Below are 23293 nucleotides of genomic sequence, written 5' to 3' on the forward strand. Positions count from 1 at the left end.
AAATTTAGCCCATTTTACACACTACATTCTTTACAAATAACAAGCTTGAAAGGCAGAAAGAATGTATCAAGTAAGCTTCCTGCTTCCTAATAATAGTTATGACAAATCACCTAAAAGACATACTACAAAAGATGTTACTTGCCACTTTATAGCTTGGAGGGTATTTAAATGCCATGCTCTGGCAGTTTTGAATGATGATTTTTAAGAAAGCTTTTACTACTTCAGGAGTAACTATGGATGAGATTCACTTAGACCTGCCTTTTATATGACTTACAACAGTTCATTATGTTGCAAGCTTCTTTACACAAGTGGCATCCAAAATTAAGGAGTTACCTTTGTATCTCATAACACATTAGGAAAAGTACAGTGGGAAAAACTCATCTTTTGCAGTAAGAAGTACGCTAACCTGTGTTAAACTACACCAAAAGGACACAATCAGCAAAATCCAGTTTGTGAAAACCTCTATAAACAAAAGATGCAGTTTCTTTTTTTTTTTTTTAAGATTTTTATTTATTTGACAGAGACAGACACAGCGAGAGAGGGAACACAAGCAGGGGGAGTAGGAAAGGGAGAAGCAGGCTTCCTGCTGAGCAGGGAGCCCGATGCGGGGCTTGATCCCAGGACTCTGGGATCACAACCTGAGCCGAAGGCAGACGCCCAACGACTGAGCCACCCAGGCGCCCCAATGCAGTTTCTTCAACGAACTGCAAAAGGGGAAAAAAGCAGAACAGACTTTAAGCAATATATTAACCCAATGCAACGTGTGGTCTATATTTGGATCATGATTAGAACAACAAAATATATATACTTCCCCCCCCCAAAAGAATCAGAAAAACTTGAACATTGAATATTTGATGTTATGAAACAATTAACGCTAATTATTTAAGGTGTGATAATATGGTTTATTCCTAAGAAGGGTCATTTGCTACACATGCATACTGAAATATTTACAGATAAAAATACACAATGTCTAGAATTTGTTTCAAAATAATTCACTGTCTGAGACCAGGAGGAAATGGATTGTGGTGGGGGGATAGTTTGGTCATGAATTAATAACGTGTTAATTGTTGAACCCTTAGGTACATAAGGGTTCATTATATTATTCTCTCTGCTTTGTGTATGTTTAAAATTTCATAAATGAAAAGTTAAAACCGGAGAAAGTAAAAGGAAAGAAGGGAGGGAAGTAGGGCAGGGCGGTCATCCCAAGCAGACTGCTTTATGAAAGGGAACAAATGTGGGACTCGAAAGTGAAAGCAAGTCAGAAACATAGAGCTGAAATGTTAGCCATTTGTTCAACATTTACTGATGCCATGAACATAACACTAACCTTATCAACCTTAAAAAATATGACTTTTTCATTATTATAAAAATAAAACATGTATGCAATTAAGAAAGAGAGATATATAGGGGCGCCTGGGTGGCTCAGATGGTTGAGCGTCTGCCTTCAGCTCAGGTCATGATCCCAGGGTCCTGGGATCGCGTCCCACATCGGGCTCCTGGCTCGGCAGGGAGTCTGCTTCTCCCTCTCCCTCTGCCTCTCCCACTGCTCATGCTCTCTCTCTCTGTATCTCTGTGTCTCAAATGAATAAATAAAATCTTGAAAAAAAAAAAAAAGAGAGAGAGATATAAAAATTTCAAAAACAGATGAGTACACCATGAAAATGAAGCCCCCTACCTACTGGACTCCCAGTTTTTTGCCCACCTAAGCCAGGACTTTTATATATTTTTTATATTATACATATATTATATTATATATATTTTATATTATACACACATTATTATATATCATGTTATATATTATATATAACATATTCTACATTATATTGTTATATATTATATATATACTTTTTAACACAAATGGAAGCATAATATAAATACAGTTTTATACCTTGCTTTATTTACCGCACAATCTTTTAGAAACCTCTATATGTGAGCAGATATAATTCGGTGTAGTTTGTTTTAAAAGTGTTCATTTTAGAACAGTTGGAGATATACAGAACAATCTCCATGTATCCTACATCTAGTTTCCCCTATTATAATATCACACCACACAGGCAAGGAAGGAAGGAGGAAGGAATAACAAAACAATTCGTTGTAGGGAGTAGGAGAGTGCTCTGTCTTGTCACTTCCTTCCAAGTCCCGAGCATCACAGGACCCAGGGGGAAGGCTTGCTTACGGGATATTCTTTAATGATATTCATTGGTTCCAGCCCAGTCAGTTTCCAATCAGTTTCCCAATAACAAAACCATGCTTTCCTAGAGCGAGCCCAAAAAGTTACCATGGGTCAGCACAAGCATATCCCGAACATGCAACTGTTAAGCTTCCCTCATGTCCGTCCCTGCAGGGCCCTGTCTCCTCCCTGGGTGACAGGGTCCTCATGGTGCCTGGAATTCCCCTGGGCCCCCCTGCGTCAGCTCCAGTCAGGATATCCGCTGCCACAGAGCTGAGGGCTTTACTGCCACTAAGGTGTCAAGTGTGAAGTATGGACAGTGGGAGAAAAACCCTTATCCTAAAGGTATAAATTTCTCAAGGCAGAATTCAGCCATCGTGATCCGGGACAGCAAGGGAGATATACATCCCACCCCCAAAAGCCACACACACAAAAGGGGTTTCAGCCCACCCTCGGAGTCATATCACATAGGCAGGGCCACCCCGTTTACACCACAGGAGCCCGGGGCAGAGGAACAAACCCAGTGCCTTGGGGGGACCAGAGTGTGGGACCCCATGAAACACGGTCCAGCAGGAGCGAACTATTTATTCACACATCACAGAAGAGGAGCTCAACGTGGCAGGAAGCGAGGGTCTTTAGCAATGCAGAAAAAACCAAACTGCTTGCTCTGGACACTGGAATATAAAGAGGATGAAAATGCCTGACTCCACGGAAGACAGCCTGAAACGTGTTTCCTAACACAGCCACCTGCCTTTTCATTAGGATTCTGGGTTCTGTCTCATTAAACAGAAGAGTTGATTCAGTTGGGTCCATCTAATTATTCTTATTAAAATATGTAACCATAATATTTTAATTGTAAATTAAAGTTGCATGCATGAATGAATCGGAATTCATTTTAATTTTACAATGGCCCAACGCCAAGGCCTTTTTATGGGGAAGATCCATCAGCTTGGATACTGCTCTCCTGGGAATCCAAACCAATGTGCAAATGGAACGTGTTTAACTAACAAGGGAGACTCTCACTCCCTGCTCTCCTCTGTCTAGATTTATTGCAATAATAAAGCTATTTTAACAAGAGAGACTCCATTTGGTTACCCACCCCCCACATCTATTAAAAAAAAAAAAATTGCCAAACTTCTAGGCTGGAGCTACCAGTTAGGTAGAACCAACATGTCACTCCTAAGCTGTCTGAATTTTAAGCAAGGATGGTAAATAGGTCTCGATTCATGTGCCAATGTCAAGATTAATCAGTAAAGTCTGCTATGGGCACCGAGTGGAAAGTGCTTTATACACATTGTGTCCTCCGTCTAGATGCTAGAACAATCAGTGATAGCACATTCTGCCCTTACATATGCAGTCAGGTGGGACCTGAGCTATTTCCACTAAACATCAACCAGGCACTAGGATATTTAAAGGCTCAACCAAAACCTCCTCCACTTCTAACTGCACTGACTACAGGGTAGGTGGTGAGATAAAAATACCTTGTGAAATTGGTTCTTTAGAAAAGCCTCTTCTTGGCTTCTAAGCTGAGGCCTGAGGATAAGGAGGAGTTAGCCAGTCAACAAAGAGTGAAGTCTGGGGGAAGAGAGATCATTCCAAGCAGTGGGAGAAACATCTGTGAAAGCCCAGGGGCCCAGGGTGCACAAAGCATTCAAATCTGCAGAACAAGCTCCAGAATAAGAAGTGAGAAGTGCATCGAGGGAGAGGGAGAGGCAGAAGACGAGCCTAGGGAAGGAAGCAGGGTCCAATCAAACAGGGCCTTAGAAACCACATTTAGGAGTTTTGACTTTGTTCTCAGAGCAATGTGTTAGACGCCAGGAGATCATTCTGGCCACGGGTAGACAATGGGCTGATATGTGATGAAAAGCACTATATTACAATACATCCAGAACCTAGCCTGACTATGCTTGTTCTTGCTGACAGAGGCTAAATTTCCAAACATTTAATCTTTCTCCTATTTTTTTCCTTTTCAGTTGAAGGACTTTCTAGTTTAAAATTCCTTAATGTTATAATATTATTATATAATTATTTATAATAAAGGACTTTTGGGGGCACTTGGGTGGCTCCAGTCAGTGAAGCGTCCAAATCTTGATTTCGGCTCAGGTCATGATCTCAGGGTCGTGAGATCGAGCCCCGGGTTGGGTTCCACACTGAGCACAGAGGCTGCTTAAGATTCCCTCCTTTCCCTCTGCCCCTCCCCCCACCCAGCTCCCCCCATCAAATAAATAAATAAATAAAATCTTTAAAGGACTTTTGCAAGGTCAATAAAATACTTTATGTAGTTGGTTAAAATTTGTGTAGTTTTTAATTGAAGTGAGTTTGTAATAAAAATCAAGTGATTGAACCAACTAAGCAAAAAATTTAGAAAATTAAAAATTTTTAAAATTTAAAATAAACCTTCTTCTAATTGGAAAAAAAAAGCCTTTGTTGCTTTCATTGGCAGTTTTTTCCCCCTAAAAGAACAACTTTTAAAATGTGCCTTTGGATGGGGCGCCTGGGTGGCTCAGTGGGTTAAGGGTCTGCCTTCGGCTCAGGTCATGATCTCAGGGTCCTAGGATCAGGCCCTGCGTCAGGCTCCCTGCTCCATGGGAAGCCTGCTTCTCCCTCGCCCACTCACCCTGCTTGTGTTCCCTCTTGCTGTGTCTCTCTCTGTCAAATAAATAAATAAAATCTTTAAAAAAAAAAAAAAAAAAGTGCCTTGGGAATGTGCCGGCGATCACACCCCCACTCCCGTCAGGCCGACGTAGGTGTGTAGTGAAGAATTCACCTCACCCGGAGGGAGGTCTGGCCTCTGCCCTCGGCTCCTGGGAGGTGATCTCTAGGCCCCTGGCATATCCTGCCTGACAAGAGTAACTTTGCTAGCCTGTGCTTTGGCCAACAATGCAAATATGATGGGGGTTTAGGACCACACTGTACCAACCGCAACCTTTGGAGGAACTGGAGACTAACAATATTAGCCTGACCCCAGGAGGACTGGAGACTAAAAGTCAGCCGCACAGGCAGTTTGCGACTGAGCCCCAGTAAAAACTGGATACCAAAGGCCCTACTGAGCTCCCCTATGCATATCATTACGCATCAATGGCGGCAGCTTAACTCCAGCAACTCCATAAGGAGAAGATGAGCTGGAGCTCCACATGTGGACTTGGACCCCTCCCCAACTCTATCCTCTGCATCTCTTCCTCTGGCTGGTTCGAATTTGTGTCCTTTCCCTGTAATAAACCATAACTGTGAGTATAACAGCTGTCTCCATGAGTTCTGTAAGTCTTTCTTGTAAATTATTAAAACTGAGGATGGTTTGAGGAACTCCTGAAATTGTAATTAGTGTCAGCAGTGAGAGAAGTCATGTGGGGACCTGCAGTTTGGCCAACTTCACAGAGAAGGCATTTCCTGAAAGAAACAGCTTGATCCCAGTATTATTTAATACAGAGACAGGAGAAAAGTCTTGGTATTGTATGGGGTTAGCTCTATAGGGAAAATAGGGGGACTGACTAGAAAGGGACACACAGTACCTTCTGGGGTGCTGGAAACATCTGCACCTCAATCTGAGTGTGGTTACACAGGTGTACACATAAGAGATAATCTGCTGAGCTATACACATAAGATTAGGGCATTTGATGCATTTTACTGTATATAAGTTATACCCAAAAAGTTAAAAAACAAATAAACCAAAACACTGTCTTTGAAAATGGGGGAGCCCAAAAAATAATAAAAAGGAAAATAAAAAAGAAAATGCGGAGCCCAACATGGAATTAAACGGTGGAAGTGGGTTAGATTAATGAGAAGAATCTGAACCCAAAGACAGGGCTGAAAGAAAGGATGTGATATCTAACAAAGAAGCTTCTGGAAGGATTCTCTGAAAAGGATTTTTTGGGTTATATAGTGCTTTAAACTTGGGCAAGGCAAACGAAGGACCATGTGGCCACCTGTGTGTGTGTGTGTGTGTGTGTGTGTGTGTGTGTGTACTCCCTAAAAAGTTCCTCTGCCACTATTCAGTTTCATTAGGCTCACCTAGTGACAATGTGCGTGGAACAGTAGTAGGCAGAGTAGGACAAATGGGTACTTATAAGGAGCATCTGGGTGGCTCAGTTGGTTAAGCTTCAGACTCTTGATTTCCGCTCAGGTCATGATCTCAGGGTCGTGAGATAGAGCTCCGTGTCAGGCTCCTCGCTGGGCACGGAGCCTGCTTAACCTGCTTAAGATTCTCTCTCTCCCTCTGCCCCTCCCCCCGCCTCCCTCTCAAAACAAATAAACAAACAAAACTTTCAAGAGAGGGTCACTCAGCAAAGGGTTGGTGTGGGGATTGTCCTACCCTCTTCCCAGTTAGATGAAGCTCCAGAAGCTGAGATTGGAGGCCTGGGAGATCAATCAGGCTGGGTTCAGGAAAGGACAGTGTTCTCTGAACTGTGTGAAACCAAGCCAACAGATCTAAGAGGCAATAAGCAAGGTAAAACTGAAACTAAGGGCAGACAGTTCCCCTGGGTTGTTACCAGAGGTAGGGGGATTCACGTATGAGGCAACAGAGGAGAAAACCAAGAAAGCCAGAGGGAGACTGTTCAAAGCAAAGGGTGGGAGTCAGAGCCTGGAAAAATCTGAGTCATGGAACAAAATACATTTATAAGCAGCGGGTGGGAGTGAGCTAAGAGCCAGCTCAGTCACTGGAACCAAGGAATGAGGGCCGAGGACACACCAATGCTGGGGAATGGGGGGTGCAGGGGCGGTGGGGGCAGGAGGGCAGGTGTTTTACTTTCGTTAGCCCTTTCGTTACTTTTCATTAGGATGCCCTGAAGTATCTTGACTCTCTACCACAGATTGATGGTTAGTGAATGAAGAACTAACCTGCAGTGAGTCAAAATGCATGGATTATTTATTTTTGGATTTGTGATGACATACCTCTTTCTGTTGTTCTGGAAACATCTTCAGCACAGGACACAATCAACCTGAAAAATAAGATACCAACACTCAGTGATTTGGAAGTTCCATACTGGAGCAGATATGTCTCTCATGGCCTTGCACCCAAATCCTCTGAGAGCAAATCTCTCTGGCTACCCACAGTCTCTGAAAGATGAACCTCTGCTCCTCCTTCCCTCCTGTCCACTGCTGAGCAGACCAAGGTGAACATCAGTCTGCACTGGGGATTGGGAGTTTGAGACATGGCAAATCCAAAGCAGCTGGATGATGACAAGTACTCAAACTGGAAGGCCAGGCAGAGTCTGGCAAGAGTTGGAGCCCTGGTGAGTCAGAGGCTGGGGGTGGGGGGGAGCAGAGTGGCCATGAGGGGCCGGAGGGGGATGCTGGTTGGCAGTGAGATGGAGGGAATGGAGATGCCCAGAGAGATCCACCACTGAGAACAGCTCTGATGGATTTAAAATACAAAATGTCTATGAAACAAAGAATTCTATAGAGCAGGGCTTGGCAAATTTTTTCTGTGAAGGGTCAGATAGTATATATTTGAGGTTTTGCAGGCCAAACGGTCTCTGTTACAACTATGCAAGTCTGCAATTTATAGTGAGAAAGCCCACAGATGCTAAGTAATCGAATGCAGATGGCTATGTTCCAGCAAAACTTTATCTGCAAAAACAGGCGGCAGTAGTTTGCAGATCCTACCTATGGAGCAATCAAATGTTGTGTTTTCAATTCTATACCTTAATAAAGCTCTCTCTTAGATCAACAGGAAAAGATTTTCACAATGTTAAGCTTGGTCTGCATACCTATAGGCAGTCTCCTCTCTGACAAGCAAACTACTGGCTGAGAGTCTGTGGACTATACACGGGGGTAGAAAGAGAAGGGGTTACGTACTTTTCCCAATGGTGAAATAAGGAATACAAGTATAGTTTACATCATTCTCGAGTTTTCTCAGAGATCTCGGAGAATTCTCTAAAATGAAAATGGGGGTGGGGGGGCTTTCAGTAGCATAGTTTTGGGTTTCCTTACCACCCCGTGTCAAAGGCTGATTAACACAATGAACTTGTTAATCATGAACTAGACTGGAATTTATATCAAAGCCACAAGGGCATCCTAAACAGAACAAAACTGGTTTTATCGAAGATCTACAGAGTTATTGCAGTCAAATGCTCTACCCCTGAGCTATACACCCAATCTACAGAGTTATTGATTCACTGTAACAATATACAATTTCATAAACCAAATAGATATGTTTTTCCATATTTCCCACACAAAAGCCAAGAGAAATCTCATGTGCTCCTAGAAGAACGTGCAGGAAGATTTTTAACTAACCTCACAGTGGGCAGAGACTTTGTAACAGTAAGGGGACAGGAGTGTATTTTTATTAGAAAACAACTGCTATAGCTTTCTTGGGTTTTTTTGTTTGTAATTTATTTGGGTTTTTTTGCTATGTTAGAAGAAGTGGTCAACCCTCAAACAAAATACACCTAACCTCTTCTCCCTTCTGGAGATGTGGCCAGATTCCAGGAGCTGGGGCTTGAGCCTGGAGACAGGCCCGCAAGCTGTATGTGGAGGAAGCAGATAAGTGAAAAAGATGCCACCTTTCCATTAGGTGTCGCCATGTCTCACCATCTCCGCTGGACACCTGGCTTTTTCTGATGCCTTTTCACCCTCGTCTTAGAGCCTTCACAACAATACACTACCGTTTTAATGTTGAAGAGATTCCGCTCTGGGTCAACTGTGTTTAAGGAAAGGCATCAGTCCCCATTTCCTTTTTTTAAATATTTTATTTATTTATTTGAGAGAGAGAGTGAGCAAGACCGAGAACACAAGCAGGAGGAGGGGCAGAGAGAGAAGGAGAAGCAGGCTCCCCACTGAGCAGGAAGCCCGATGCAGGACTCGATCTGGGATCATGACCTGAGCCGAAGGCAGACACCTAACCGACTGAGCCACTCAGGCGCTCCATCTCCATTTCCTTTCCTGTTAGGATTCTGCCTCCAGAGAGGGCTTTTACAAGAAGGTCAGACAAAAGCCCTGGTACTGAAAGGGTGTAAGGTAGGAATCCCTGTGAGCACTTGAGGAGAGGGCCCACAGGAGGAGTTGGCTGAAGAGCCTGGGTCAGTTTCAGAGGCATCCAAGAAGGTGGGAGAAGAGAGAAGGCTGGCTGCTTTCAGGAGTATCCAGGAACGGGTCGATTTGGGGTTCGAAAAAGCTTATTGCCCACCCTTCAAGAGGAGAATCTCCTCCCACCTACACTCAGTCCCCTGCAGTGTGCACAGAGGAGAGAGTGATGTTCTGTCTACACCTGTGTGTCACCAGCTCACTGCCTAGCAGGGGAAAGGCTCACCATGCCAGGGGATTTATGTTGTGGCCCTTGTGCTGCCCTGGGAAATGCCCTAGGGTGCTGAAGGCCCCAAAGAGCCCTCTAGGACCCCCAGAGGAACTGCTCCTAGTATTACAGTTAGTAAACACCTCTCCACCCTCATATACACATAAAAATAGAAAAAAAATTGAGAAAAGTGATAGACATGACCATATGAAAATTTAAACCTGTTGTATGTTTCAAAGGGATATAAAGACAAATATTATATGATAATAATATTTATAATACATGACAAAGGATTAATATTTAATTTATGGAAAGCTCTTATAAATCCATACCAAAGAATATTTCTGTAGAAAAATAAGCAAAGTTATAATAATTCACAAAACAAAAACAATAAGGGTCAAACTCAACAACAAAAAACAAACAACCTGATTAAAAACTGGACAAAGGACCCAAACAGACCTTTCTCCAAAGATGATATACAAATAGCCAAAAAGTACATGAAAACATAGTATTACTAATCATTAGGGAAATGCAAATCAAAACCGCAATGAGTTATTACCTCACATCCAGTAGGAAGGCTACTATCAAAAAAACAGAAAACAAGTACTGGTGAGGATATGGAGAAATTGGAACCTTTGTGCCAATGGGAATGTAAAATCGTGTCGCTCCTGTAGAAAACAGAAGGAAGGTTCCTTTAAAAATTAAAAATAGGGTGCCTGACTGGCTCAGTTGGAAGAGCATGATATTCTTGATCTCGGGGTCATGAGTTCAAACCCCACATTGGGCATAGAGATTACTTAAATAAATTTTTAAAAATTAAAAACAGAACTACTATATATATAGTCCAGCAATTCTACTTCTGGGTATACATCCAAAAGAACTGAAAGCAGGATCTCGAAGAGATATTTGCACATCTGTGTTCATAGAAGCATTGTTCCTAAAGCCAAGAAGGGTAAGCAACCCAAGTGTCTGCTGACAAACAAATGAGCAAGATGTGGTATGTATACACAATGGAATACTATTCAGCTTTTAAAAGGAAGGAAATTGTGATACATGCTACAACATGGATGAACCCTGAGGACATTAATCTAAATGAAATGATCATTCACATACACAAAAACCAGATACTTTATGATTCTACTTACTTACCTGAAGTTTCTAAACTAGTCAAATTCACAGAAACAGAAGGTAGGATGGTGGTTGCCAGGGGGAAATGGAGAGCTCTTGTAAATGGGTGCAGAGTTTCAGTTTGGCCAGAGGAAACTGATCTGGAGATGCTACACATCAATGTGAATATACATACTAGTGAACTGTACACGTAAAATGGGGAAATGGTAAATTTTACATATTCTTACCACAATTAAAAAGTTTTGGAAAAAAGGCCAATGATCTATTTAAAATGTCTAACCTTGCTATAAACAGAAATGCAAATAAAAAATAAGATACCATATTTGCATCTATTAAATCAGAATGTTTTTTAAATGATAATATCCACACTGGCAAAGATCATGAGAAATGGGACTGATTGCTGCTGGTAGGGATGAGAGCTATTTCAATATTCCTGAAAGACGATTTGGCCATATGTTTCAAAAGAATTTTTAAATTGCTCATGTTCTTTGACTCAATTATTCCACATCTGGGAACTCAACCTAAAAAAATCAATTAGACATATACAAAAAAAAAAAAAATCTGTATGAAAGAATGTTCCCAATGCAGTGTTTTTAAAAAATAGATCAAATAAAATGGAAACCTAAATGTCCATCAGTAGATTAGAAAAGAATAATGATGGTACAGCTGTAAAACAGACCAGCTTATACCACCACAAATTATGTTATAGAAGAATATTAAATGATAGGGACTGTTCAAGAAGTATTGTCAAGTGATTTTTCTAAATATGTTTTTTTTTTTTAAGATTTTATTAATTTGTTGTCAGAGAGAGAGAGAGAATGAGCAGGGGAAGTGGCAGAGGCAGAGGGAGAAGCAGGCTCCCTGTGAACAAGGAACCCGATGCAGGACTCGACCCCAGGACGCTGTGATCACCACCCAAGCTGAAGGCAGACGCTTAACCGACTGAGCCACCCAGGTGTCCCATTATGTTTCTATTTCTTTACTTATATATTTGAGAACTGGAGCCTACACATTACAAGTTTGCAGTGGTCATTTCTAATCGCTTCCTTCTGTATTTTTCTAAAAGTTTACAATGCATTTGTTACTTTTAAAGTCTGAAAAAGCTATGTTATTTTTTTAAAAAGTGAAACCCTATGTGCTCAGTTACTTTTATATTCCCCCTTCCAAGAAAACAGACAACTACATTAATTTTACTGTGTCTTACTTCCTCCTCCGATGTTCAGCAATTTTTCTATATAAATGAAAAATTACTGACTTCTGACTTTCATCTCATAAAGACATAACGTCAGTGAGGTTGTTTTAGAGTAAAAGTTTAACTCCGTACCAGTTTTTCTCATATCTGTTCTCAGGACCACCTATGTCCTTCCTGCTGCATTGGGCAGATCTGGGAGTGGGGCCATGGCCTCCCCAAATCTCCTCTAGGGGGAAACTGTCAGCCAAGGTCCTGCTGGAGGGGCATCTCTACAGGTAGCCCTACTCTGTATCATGGGGGGGGTGGGGGGGGACTGTTCTTAGACCCAGGTGACGGCATCCGTGATAAGCATCAGACTCCAGTGAAGTCAGTCCACACGTTACTCAGGCGCCTGAGGCACAGCCTGGCACCGAAGGAAGGGCTGGCACTCCCTCCCATATTTGGCCCAGGATGCACTGGGAGACTTGCCAGTTCCCTGGGACCTAAAGTGGGGAAATGATGAAACAGAAAGGGAGGGGTAATGACGTCACAGCTGGAGTTCTGAAGGACCAGAGCTTGCACTTAAACAGAAGCCATGATGAACATAAAAGTTCTCATAAGAGGGGTGCCCGGGTGGCTCAGTAGGTTAAGCCTCTGCCTTCGGCTCAGGTCATGGTCCCGGGGTCCTGGGATCGAGCCCTGCATCGGGCTCCCTGCTCAATGGGGAGCCTGCTTCTCCCTCTCCCCACTCGTGCTCTCTTTCACTAGCTCTGTCTCTCTTTCTGAAATAAATAAAAATCTTTAAAAAGTTCTCATGAGATATTAAAGAAACCGGCCACCAGAAAAGCTGAATTACGGAGCTGGCTTCAGCTGCTGACGCCCACAGAGCTGCCTGGAGCCAGTATCCAGGGTGCCCAGTGGCTTAAGGCTACAGTGTCTCCTGACTTCCCAGGCACCCCTTTCCTCAAGGGAGCTTGAGGCAGATCCCAATGTGGGCAATCAAAAGAGTGCATCCAAAAAGAAAAAGGAAAACAAGCTGTATCCTCGAGAGAGCACGTCTGCTCCACCGCAATCCAGTTTCCATGTTTTGGTACAGCTTGTGCAGGACCCCCTGTAAAGCCCGCCCAAGGTCTTCCTCAGTCTGATCTTAGAACTTAAAAAGGACAAACTAAGGGGCGCCTGGGTGGCTCAGTCAGTTAAGCATCCAACTCTTGATCTCAGTTCAGGTCTTGATCTCGGGGTCATGAGTTCAAGCCCCACATTGGGCCCCAGGCTGGGTGTGGAGCCTACTTAAAAAAAAAAAAAGACAAACCAAAATGGAAAAACAAGAAGAAATCTGAAGTTCAGTTAAAGTTGGAAGCACAAATAAAATTATCATTTAAGTTTTCTGCCATTTATCACAAAAGAAAAAAATTAAAGAGGATAAGACATGTCTTTTTAAGGTTTATTAGCAGTCAAAAAATACTGGTTCATAGTACAAAAAACAATGAAACCACTAACTTGCTAATCTCAACAACATATGGGTTCCATTAATGGTCAAGAAGATGATGCCAAGCCAAATTGGGGGGTTTAAAATTCAGGAACAAAAAAAATACATCTAACTTTAATCTCACAACTATTTAGGTAGTATTTAGGAAAAGTACTACCTTAGACTTAGCCACTCTGGACACATAGGCATGAATGTTGTGGGCCTGACCTCTACTTCCCATCATATACACACTAAGGACAGCCCCTGAGGGATAGCGGGGTGGGGTGGGGGGACTGCAGAGAACATGACCAGAAGAAACAGAATTGAAGAAAAGAAGCCATAAAAAGCAGATGTAGGAGAGAAAAGCTGACACCAGAGCAGACACACAGGTAATACTAGACTTCCTGACTTGTGACTTCCTCTCTCCCCAAAACCACCCTACCCTCCCAGATCAAACCCAAAAACATTTTTCACATTATCTGAATGGTCTCCTTCCTTTTTTATGCCATTAAGGTTCTCCTACCTAGTAATGTGTCTGGGCTACTCCTTTTCCTCTTCTAGAAAAGCAGATAAATCTTGAGGTTGGGGGAAGGGGTATTAGTAATTTAAATATTAGTGTGAATTCATCCAATCAGATTGCATTCCTAGTAAACAAAAGCTATCTACAACTATTCGCTCCCCTCCCCCACCCCCATCACCACAGTTTTTGGATTAGGATGGAAAAGAGGGGAAACCATTGGTATTTGGGGGTGTGGAGTTCTTTGGAGGTTGATGTATCCCTCAGTGCCCTGCCACAGAATCATGAAAGACCTGAGAACACAGCCCCCTGAAGAACAGCAGAAAATGCCCTGCTCTTCTTTCCTGCCTATGATTGGGAAGACATTTTTTTCAACTTACTCTAGCCCTTCACCTGGTAAAGGGGCTTTGCAGAAGTTCTACCACAACTTCTCATCAAAATACTACCTGAACAATAGCATCAAAAGGATAAAATACCTAGGATTAAATTAACAAAAGAAGTACAAAGCGTATGCTCTGAAAATTACCAAAGATCACTGAAAGAAATTAGAGAAGATCTAAATAAATGGAAAAACATCCCATGTTCATGGACTGGAAGACAACATTGTTAGGAAAGCAATTCTGCTCAAACTGATCTATAGATTCAATGCAATCTTTATCAGAATCTCAGCTGACTTCTCTGTACAAACTGACAAACAGATTCTAAAACTCCTCTCTAATTGCAGGGGATGGAGATTAGTCAAAACAACCCTGAAAAAGAACATAGTAGGAAGACTTCCACTTCCTGATTTCAAAACTTACTACGAAGCAACAGTACTTAAGACAGTGTCCAAGTGGCACAAGGAAAAACAAACAGATTAACAGTATAGAATTAACAATCCAGAAATAAAGCCATACCTTTATGGTCAATTGATTTTCAACAGGGTGCCAAAACAATTCAATGGGGGAAAAAAGTCTTCTCAACAAATGGTTCTGGGACAAGTGGATAAACACAAGCAGAAGAATAAAGTTAGAGGTCTACCTACTTTATACCATCTATAGAAATTAACTTGAAATGGATCAAAGAGGAGCACCTGGATGGCTCAGATGGTTAAGCAGCTGCCTTTGGCTCAGGTCATGATCCCAGGGTCCTGGGATCTAGCCCCACTTCGGGCTCCTGGCTCAGCGGGGAGCCTGCTTCTCCCTCTCCCTCTGCCCCTGTTCATGCTCTCTCTCTCTCTCTCTCTGTATCTCTGTGTCTCAAATGAATAAATAAAAAATCTTAAAAAAAATAATTGATCAAAGACCTAAATGTAAGAAGAAAACACAGAGGTAAATCTTCATGGCCTGGGATTTAGCAAAGGATTCTTAGATATACCAAAAGCATGAGCAACAAAAGAAAAAAAGTCTTTAGACTTCATGAAAATTAAAACTTTCTGTGCTTCAAAGGACACCATCAAGAAAGTGAAAAGACAATGCATGGAATGGGAGAAAATATTTGCAAATCATGTATCTGATAAGGGACTTGTAGCTAGAATATATAAAGAGCTCACCCAACTCAATAATAAAAAAAAGTTAAGGACATAATGTATAACATGGTGACTATAGTTGATAATACTGTATTATATAATTGAAATTTTTAAAAGAGTAAAATGTTCTCACCAAAAAAAAAAGAAAAAGGGAAAAAAAGTAAGGTGATGGATACATTAAGTAACTTGGGGGGAATCCTTTTACAATGGATATGTAGGATATATATTATCAAATCTTCACATTGTACATTTTAAATATCTTACAATTTTATTTGTCAATTATGCCTCAATAAAGCTGGAAAAATAATAAATATATATATTATATTACATATATAAATATAATAATAAAAAGATCATTGATAACTTATAAAGATAACAGATAACTGACAACGCATTTCAAAAACAGGCAAAGGATCCTCAATAGACATTCCTCCAGGGAAAATAGAGAAATGGCCAATAAGCACATGAAAAGATGTTCAATATCATGAGTCATGAGAGGAAAGCAAATCAAAACCAGAGTGAGACACCACTTCACTCCCATTAGGCTGGCTAGAATCACAAAGTCCGATAATAACAAATTTGGGCAAGGATATAGAGAAATTGGAACCCTCATACACTGCCGGTGGATTTGTAAAGTGGTGCGGCCACCTCATCAAACAATCTGGCAGTTTCTCAAACCATTAAACACAGACTCACCAGCAATTCTCCTAAGTGTATACCCAAAAGAAAGGAAAATGTCCACAGAGAAACTAATATATAAATATAGGCATTATTCATAATAGCCAAAAGGTGGAAATAACCCAAATGTCCATCAATGGATGAATGGATAAACAAACTGTGGTACATCCATACAATGGAATGTTATTTGACAATAAAAAGGAATGAAGTATTGATACCTGCCAGAACTTGGATGAACCTTGAAAACATGTTAGAAATGATCCACAAATTAGTCCACATATTACACAAATCCATTCACATGAAAGTCCAGAATCAGGAACTGTTTTATAAAAATAGAAAATAAATGACTGGTTGCTTATGGTTACTGGGTGGGGTGGGTAGAAAGTAGAGGGGTGGAGTTTAGGGGTTCAGGGAAGTGATAGCTAAAGGGCTATCAGGTAATAAAAACTTTCTAAAATTGACTGTGGCTGGGACGCCTGGGTGGCTCAGTGGTTTAAGCTATCTGCCTTCAGCTCAGGTCATGGTCCCAGGGTCCTAGGATCATGTCCCGCATCGGGCTCCTTTGCTCAGCATGGAGCCTGGTTCTCCCTCTCCCTGCCACTCCCCCTGCTTGTGCTCTCAATATCTCTCTCTCTGATAAAATAAAATCTTTAAAAAAATTTAAAAATTAAAAAAAATAAAATTGTAGTGATGGTTGTGTATATCCGCAAATATGCTAAAACCAGTGAATAGTACACTTAATTGGGTAAGTTGTACAGTATGTAGATATTTCAATGAAGCTGGTTTTTTTTTTTAAGTGTTACCTGAAACTCTGAGCTTGACCCATTTTATTCATGGCCCCAATGTCCCTCATCCTGAAAACTACAATGTCTGCCAAGCTGAACGCCCTCCAGGCATCATCCACTCCTGGGGTTCTCTCATCCCTACTTGGCTCTGACCCCAGCCTCGCTCTGCCATCCCCTCTTGCAACCCTTCCTCCCACTATGCCTTGGGAACCCTCCTCCTAGAGCCAGCAAGTGCCCCACACTCACACCCATCTCAACAGCTATATCTTGGCTACTTCTTGGCTTCTCCACTCTTCCCTTCCCTTGTGACCCTTAAAAGTCCAAGCTGCTCATGTCCTCAGCACTTCCATTTCTTTTTTTTTTTTTTTAAGATTTTATTTATTTATTCATAAGAGACAGAGAGAGAGAGAGGCAGAGGGAGAAGCAGGCTCCCCGTTGAGCAGGGAGCCCGATGTGGGACTCGATCCCAGGACCCCGGGATCATGACCTGAGCCGAAGGCAGATGCTTAACCATCTGAGCCACCCAGGCGCCCTCAGCACTTCCATTTCTAAGGACCAGGAGAAAACCAAATTCCCCTGGTCGCTACAGTCTCCAGACAATAACCTACCAACAAGTACCTGGAACCTAGGAATTCATGACCAACTCCCTCCTCCTCACTTCTTGGAATGACTTCCTTCTCTCCAGTTTCCTGCTTCTCCTTACCACATTTTTAGGAACCTCCTCTGTTCTTTCCCACTTTTTCCGGATCCATCCAAGAAGGACCTCATTCATGGGTAATGACCTAACATCCCCTGGCCTTGCCTTAGGCTGTTCATTCCTGTGACCTAACCTCTTACCAACAAGTGCTCACCCTGTGACCAGATTCCAACCCAGGAACTGCTCTTTAAAATGGAAAACTAGAGGTCTCCTCTGATTACTACAGCCCACCCTTCCTTTTCTCACTTCCTCATTCTCACCCAATTTGCTCTTCCACTCAATGAAAAACCACCAGAACTTTGATCCTACCCTTCCTATTCTCCCTCTGGACTTCACTTCCTTGAATCTTTCAAAAACTCTACCTCCAGCACACCTCATTTCCTGTTCCACTGACACACTTCTAACTGTCAACCTCCAAACACAGATCAACTTAACCTGTCACCTCCATTTCTTCTTGTCTCACCTACCACTGAAGAAAAATCCCATCGCTTCTGTGACTGGTTCCATCACCAGGTTATGAGTTCCAATTTTGGCGGAGTCCTCCAGGGTTCAGGAATCTTCCACTCATGCCATCATCTTCAGACCTTCACCTCTCACCTCCAGCCACCTACTTCCTCCCGGTCTGCTACCCCTCTGTCATCTGATAACTTACCTCTTACTTCATCAAAACAGTAAGACCACCAGGTTTACATTCTTCCTCTTGGTTCTCTGCCCCCTTGAAATCTACCCATATATTCACCCACTTCCCTCAGTCTCAAAGAAAAGGATCACACTCTCCTGTCTTCATGATCTTATTTCTCCTACCTCCTCCAAGACATTGGTTCAATTGCCCCTCACCCTTACTACCTCCAACTGCTTCCTTCCCCAACAAACAAGCTCAACCTCCTCTCATCCCAGCGTAAATGGGCAATCCTGCTTAATTCATTCAACCTATTAAGGACCAGGCCTTGCCACAGACATCAGAGATGGGGCAATGAACAAGACACCAGGTCCCCAGTTTCACTGACATCATGGTGGGAAGAGACAGGAAACAAACATGTGAGCAAATAAATGGACAAGGTAATGAGCAAGCACAATGAAGAAAACAACAAGATGATGTAATCAAGAGTGACTACAGGTACTTGGTGGGGACTACTTCACATTCGGGTGATCAGGAAAGGCTTCTCTGAGGAAGTGACATTTGAACTGAAATCTGAAAAGCAAGAGAGAGCCAGTGACAAGGCAGTCTTGGGAAAGCGCACTCCACGGTGAGGCTCACAACCGAGGGAATGGGTCTTCTTCTCCCTTCCTCGGCACTGATACCCCTAGGGCTGGCCCTGGAGTACACAGTGAATAGTATGCCTGGTGGGGGACACGAGTAGTTTCTCTGGTGAAGCACCGCACATGGCTTCTCGGCAGAAGCCACAGACTCACTGTCACCTTCCACTTTAATCAGGACAGTTCCCCAGTGGGCTACTGGCAGCCCTCCTCTCTTCCACTCTGCACTCATTCTGTTTAGGCTACCACTCCCATATCACATACAAAGGAATCCAGAATCAGAACTGCCTTTGAAGACAGCCTGGCCACCTCCCAGTGGACATTTCCAACCACACATCCGTTGGCACCTCTAACTTACTGTGTCCAATGCAGGCTGGTCCTGACACCTTTTCCCTGCGTGCTGCTGGGGCCTTGCCAATTCTCCCACCTCCTATGTTGCCCATTTTAATAATTAATCAGGTCAACATCCACACAGTGTCTCAAACGGGAACCCCAGAAACTGTCTTTGATTCCTTCCTTTCCCTCACTTTCCAAATCCAATTGGTCAGCAAGCCTGGCCAAGCCTCTCTCTGAAGGCATACTAAGTCCACTCCCTTCTCTTGGCCTCCAATGTCGCTGGACTAGTTCAGGATCTCGTCATTTCTCTCCTGAACTCTAGCTGGAATAACGTAGATTCCCAGGGCCCAAGACACTTAGCAGATGCTCAGTAAATGATTTTTGAATAAACAAAACAGAGGGAACATGCATGAATAAATAAAATGACTGAACAAATGAGTGAGTGAGAAAATCATTGAATAAATACAAGAAGAAATGCATGCTATATACAAAGAAAACTAAGGAATATATAGTTTAATGAAGGAGATGCAACCAAGCAAGTACAGGGCATCAGGTGATAAACAGAATGTTGGGGGCTGTGGTGCCGGGGGATGGGGGGAGGGGGGAGAGATGGAAACTAACACTCATTGAGTCTTCCAGTTGTCAGCTACTAAACCAGGCACTTCACACACAGTTCACACATGATTCACCCAGAAACTATATGATATACTGTGCTTCTGATGGGGAAAATGACATTCAAAGGAGTTAAATAACCATCTAAAGTCACCCAACTCACATGTGGCAGGGTTCAGATTCAAACCTAGGTCTGCAGGCCCCAAATCCCATCATGGTTAACAGTCATAGGCTTACAGGATAGGCTGGACCTCAAAAGATGATAATAATAATAGCCAACACACAGAGCACTTCTGACAGAGTCACCATTCTAAGAACTTTGCATATATCCTCAAAAAAATCCTATGAGGGGCGTCTGGGCAGCTCAGTCAGTTAAGCGTCTGCCTTTGGCTCAGGTCATGATCCCAGAGTCCTGGGATCGAGTCCCACGTCAGGCTCCCTGCTCAGCGGGGAGTCTGCTTCTCCCTCTCCCTCTGCCCCTCCCCTGGCTCCTGCTCTCTCTCTCTCTCGCTCACTCTCTCTCTCAAAGTCTTTAAAGAAAAAATTCCTATGAGGTAAGCTGAATGTGATCCCCATTTTACAGTTAAGAAAACAGAGACACCAAGAAACTAACAAGTAATTTGTCAAAGGTCATAAAGCTACTAAGTGACAGAATTGGGATCTGAACCCAGTCTGGCTCTAGTGTCTGTGTTGGTCGTCCCATTAACCTTCTGTGCCTTCGTGATGGAGGTAAGATGGCAGAGGGTGGATCCAAGTGGAGAGAAGTATGATAACAGGCCGTGAGGCCCGAAGGTGGGAACAGGAAGTGGTTCACTGGGACTGGGACTGAGGGGGTGGTCGAAAGTAAGGCCCCAGAGGAAAGATGGGGTCAGACAAGCAGCTTCCCGTTACCTGGTCCAGGGCCACTGGCCTGTCTTGTTTAATATGTAAAGTGCCTCCACCTTTCACAAGGTAGTGAACAGTCAGAGGAGAACGTTCACTGTTTTCCTAACCAACGTATTTAGTTCTCCTGAATTGGAAGGTGGAAAAGCTAAAAGGCAAAGGAATCGCTGATGCTATCAAGGTCTCACCGTGAACTAGCTGGTACAACCTCACCCACACTCCATGGAAATAAGTATCAGCACCCTAACCCACTGGCATGTATTTTTGAAACAGTATTAGTTTGAAAAGATAACACGTTTTTTTTAAATCTCTCTCTTTTTTTTTTTTTCAGAGAGAGAGAGCAGGTGAGTGTGGGGAGGGACAGAGCGAGAGAGAGAATTCTTAAGCAGGCTCCATGCCCAGCACGAGTGAGACATGGGGCTCAATCTCACGACCCTGAGATCATGATCTGAGCCGAAAACAAGAGTCGGACGCTGAACTGACTGAGCCACCCAGGCACCCCAAAATCTCTAATTTTGTTTCATAATACTTCAAGTGTGAGCCAATAAATTGCCATCTTTATGCCTCACTACACAAGTCAGTCAGATCTAAATTTTTCTTCGGAAAACTTCCGTAGAAACAAATTAAAAGGCAGACCCCAAAACTAACCTTTTGCTCTAACACGGCTTTGGGAAGGAAAAGGAGAACAGGACTCACAAGCCATCCAAACAAGCCCTTAAGTCATTCTGATTCAGACTCCTATTCTCATCAATCATTGGAAAAGATCATCTTGAAGGAATCTGAAAGTGCTACTCTGGTTCCTTCCTTCATGAGAATCTAGGAGGTTAAACAATAATCACTTCAGGCTCAAGGCCTCCCAACTTGTAGGAGACCAACATGCTCATTCCTCACAGTCAAGGGGAGAGACCTAAGGACTAAGTGAAAGAACCCAAAGAAATGTTCTCTGACCTCCAAAAGTAAATATTCTAAAGGGCTTGTTTGGCTCCATGGGAAAGGGGCAGGATCAGATCACCCAGTGCCCTCTGCCATGGGAGTGCCAAGCAGGGAGAAGATGGGAGATAGAGCAGAGTGACGTGAGCAATGCGTCAGACAGAAATAACCCCTGCCCTAAGCCTCGTCAGAGCCCCATGTTAAAATCTGGTAAATTACAAGTAAACAAATAAAGTGACTTGTTCAGCCCCTTCACTGTAAGTTGCTGCTGAACACAGAGAAGTAGAGGACAGTGAAGTCACTAGGGTGCCCAGTGGTCAGCTGGCCTCACTCGCTCCTGGTACATGATTCATTCCCTGCCCCGGCATAACCTGGACCAGCTGTCACTGCTGGATCCGTGACCTCATGGGTCTGAGGTCCACCTGGAAAGGAGCCTTGGCCCGGGGAGTCTGGCTAGGAAAGGACTCAGGGGCAAGACCTCACAAAACTGACCAAATTAAAGCCAGAGGGAGTGTTTTTCAGACAACACTAATCTTGTGATCTTGTCAGTTATTTCAGTCCAAAGATTGACAAAATGCTAGAAGGGCAAACAGATGCAGGTGGTTGGGGAGTGGGAAAGAAAACCCAGACTGGCTTTGTTCTAGGAGCAGACTTGACAGATTCAAGTTCTCCGGGAATACATCTGGATTGAAGCAAAAGTCAGGATTTCAACACGGCTAAATTGTTACCTTCATACATTTGAAAAGGGTAAGCTAGCTGGGAGAATCATCTTGTCCATTAACTAGCTCTGTCCCCTGACTCTGGGCTGGATACTGCTCTGCCTGCCTCGTGGTCACATAAGACGCGACTCTATGTGAGTCAGAGCAGTGCTCACACCTTGAGCCTGACCTGAATATAGGCTTACTGACTCCGAAGTCTAGAGCTCACACCTCCTTCAACCCAGCGTCCCCACTTCTAAGAAGGGATCCCTGAGAAAGAGGAGCACCCAGGGGCAAAGCCACATCCATGAGGCTGCTCACCTGTGGCCATGTTTATAACTGGAGAAGCTGAGACAACCTGAATGCCCACTAGTAAGGGAACAATTAAAGTAAGACACATTCGTGGAATACCTTGCAGTTGTTTAAAAAAGGGGGGGAGCTCAGAAGAAGTACTATCCATGATGCACAAAGTGGGAACGACTTGCAGAACAATATGTGGTGTGATTCCATTGTTGGAGTATGTACATTGTCCAAAAGAAAACGAAAGGCCCAAAACGGAGTCATGTATGCTAGACAAACCAGGGCTTCATACCAAACCAGGGCTTCATACCTAACCTAAGTGCAGTTTAAATCTCCCCCAGAAATGTAGTCTTTACGGGTCAGTCAGGAATTTTCTGGTCAGCACCAATAAGATAATCTGTCACATGGGCCCTCACTTCCCCCCTCCTGAAAAGGAAGGTGAGGTAATCTTCGTGATCATACCCCCTACTCTTCCCAAGGGAAAACAACCTTGCCTGAAGCAATTTTTTTTTGCTAATAACTTCCCTGCCCCATCCTCTTTCCTATAAAAACCTTCTACTTTGTACAGTTCCTGAGAGCATCTCTCTACTTGCTAGATGGGATGCTGACCAGTATACACATACATGTGTATACATTTATATGCACTGAAAAAGATTCCAGAACATGTGTGCCAAAGTGAACGCAATTGAGGTGTATGGGGGCGGGGGAGACTTCCTTTTTTCCTGCTTTAGACACTCCTGGATTACCAACAACTCTTATTTTTTAAAGTGCATTACTTTTGTGATTTGAAAATACAGATAAAAATAAATGCGTAAATGCACAGAGCATATACAAATATGTAAAATAAACTGGAGCCCCCAGACACCTTTATTCCTCCTGTGCTGAATCAGGAAAAGCCAATTACTAGGAAAGGAAACGAAGCCTGG

At 43.0% G+C, this 23293-nt stretch overlaps 1 protein-coding gene across 2 annotated transcripts in view; it reads right to left on the reverse strand.

Moving 5' to 3' along the window:
* The window catches only part of SNX10 (sorting nexin 10), a 46999-nt gene that overhangs the window by 22387 nt on the left and 1319 nt on the right, over positions 1-23293 (reverse strand). For both annotated transcript variants that reach the window (XM_081800372.1, XM_081800373.1), the window contains exon 2: positions 7061-7107. In XM_081800372.1, coding sequence (XP_081656498.1) covers positions 7061-7084 — 24 coding nt within the window. In that variant the 5' untranslated portion in view covers positions 7085-7107. The remainder of the gene's footprint in view (positions 1-7060; positions 7108-23293) is intronic.

Source organism: Leptonychotes weddellii, chromosome 12, assembly GCF_054177405.1.
Source record: "Leptonychotes weddellii isolate Sample4059 chromosome 12, ASM5417740v2, whole genome shotgun sequence".
NCBI classification, from domain to species: Eukaryota; Metazoa; Chordata; class Mammalia; order Carnivora; family Phocidae; genus Leptonychotes; species Leptonychotes weddellii.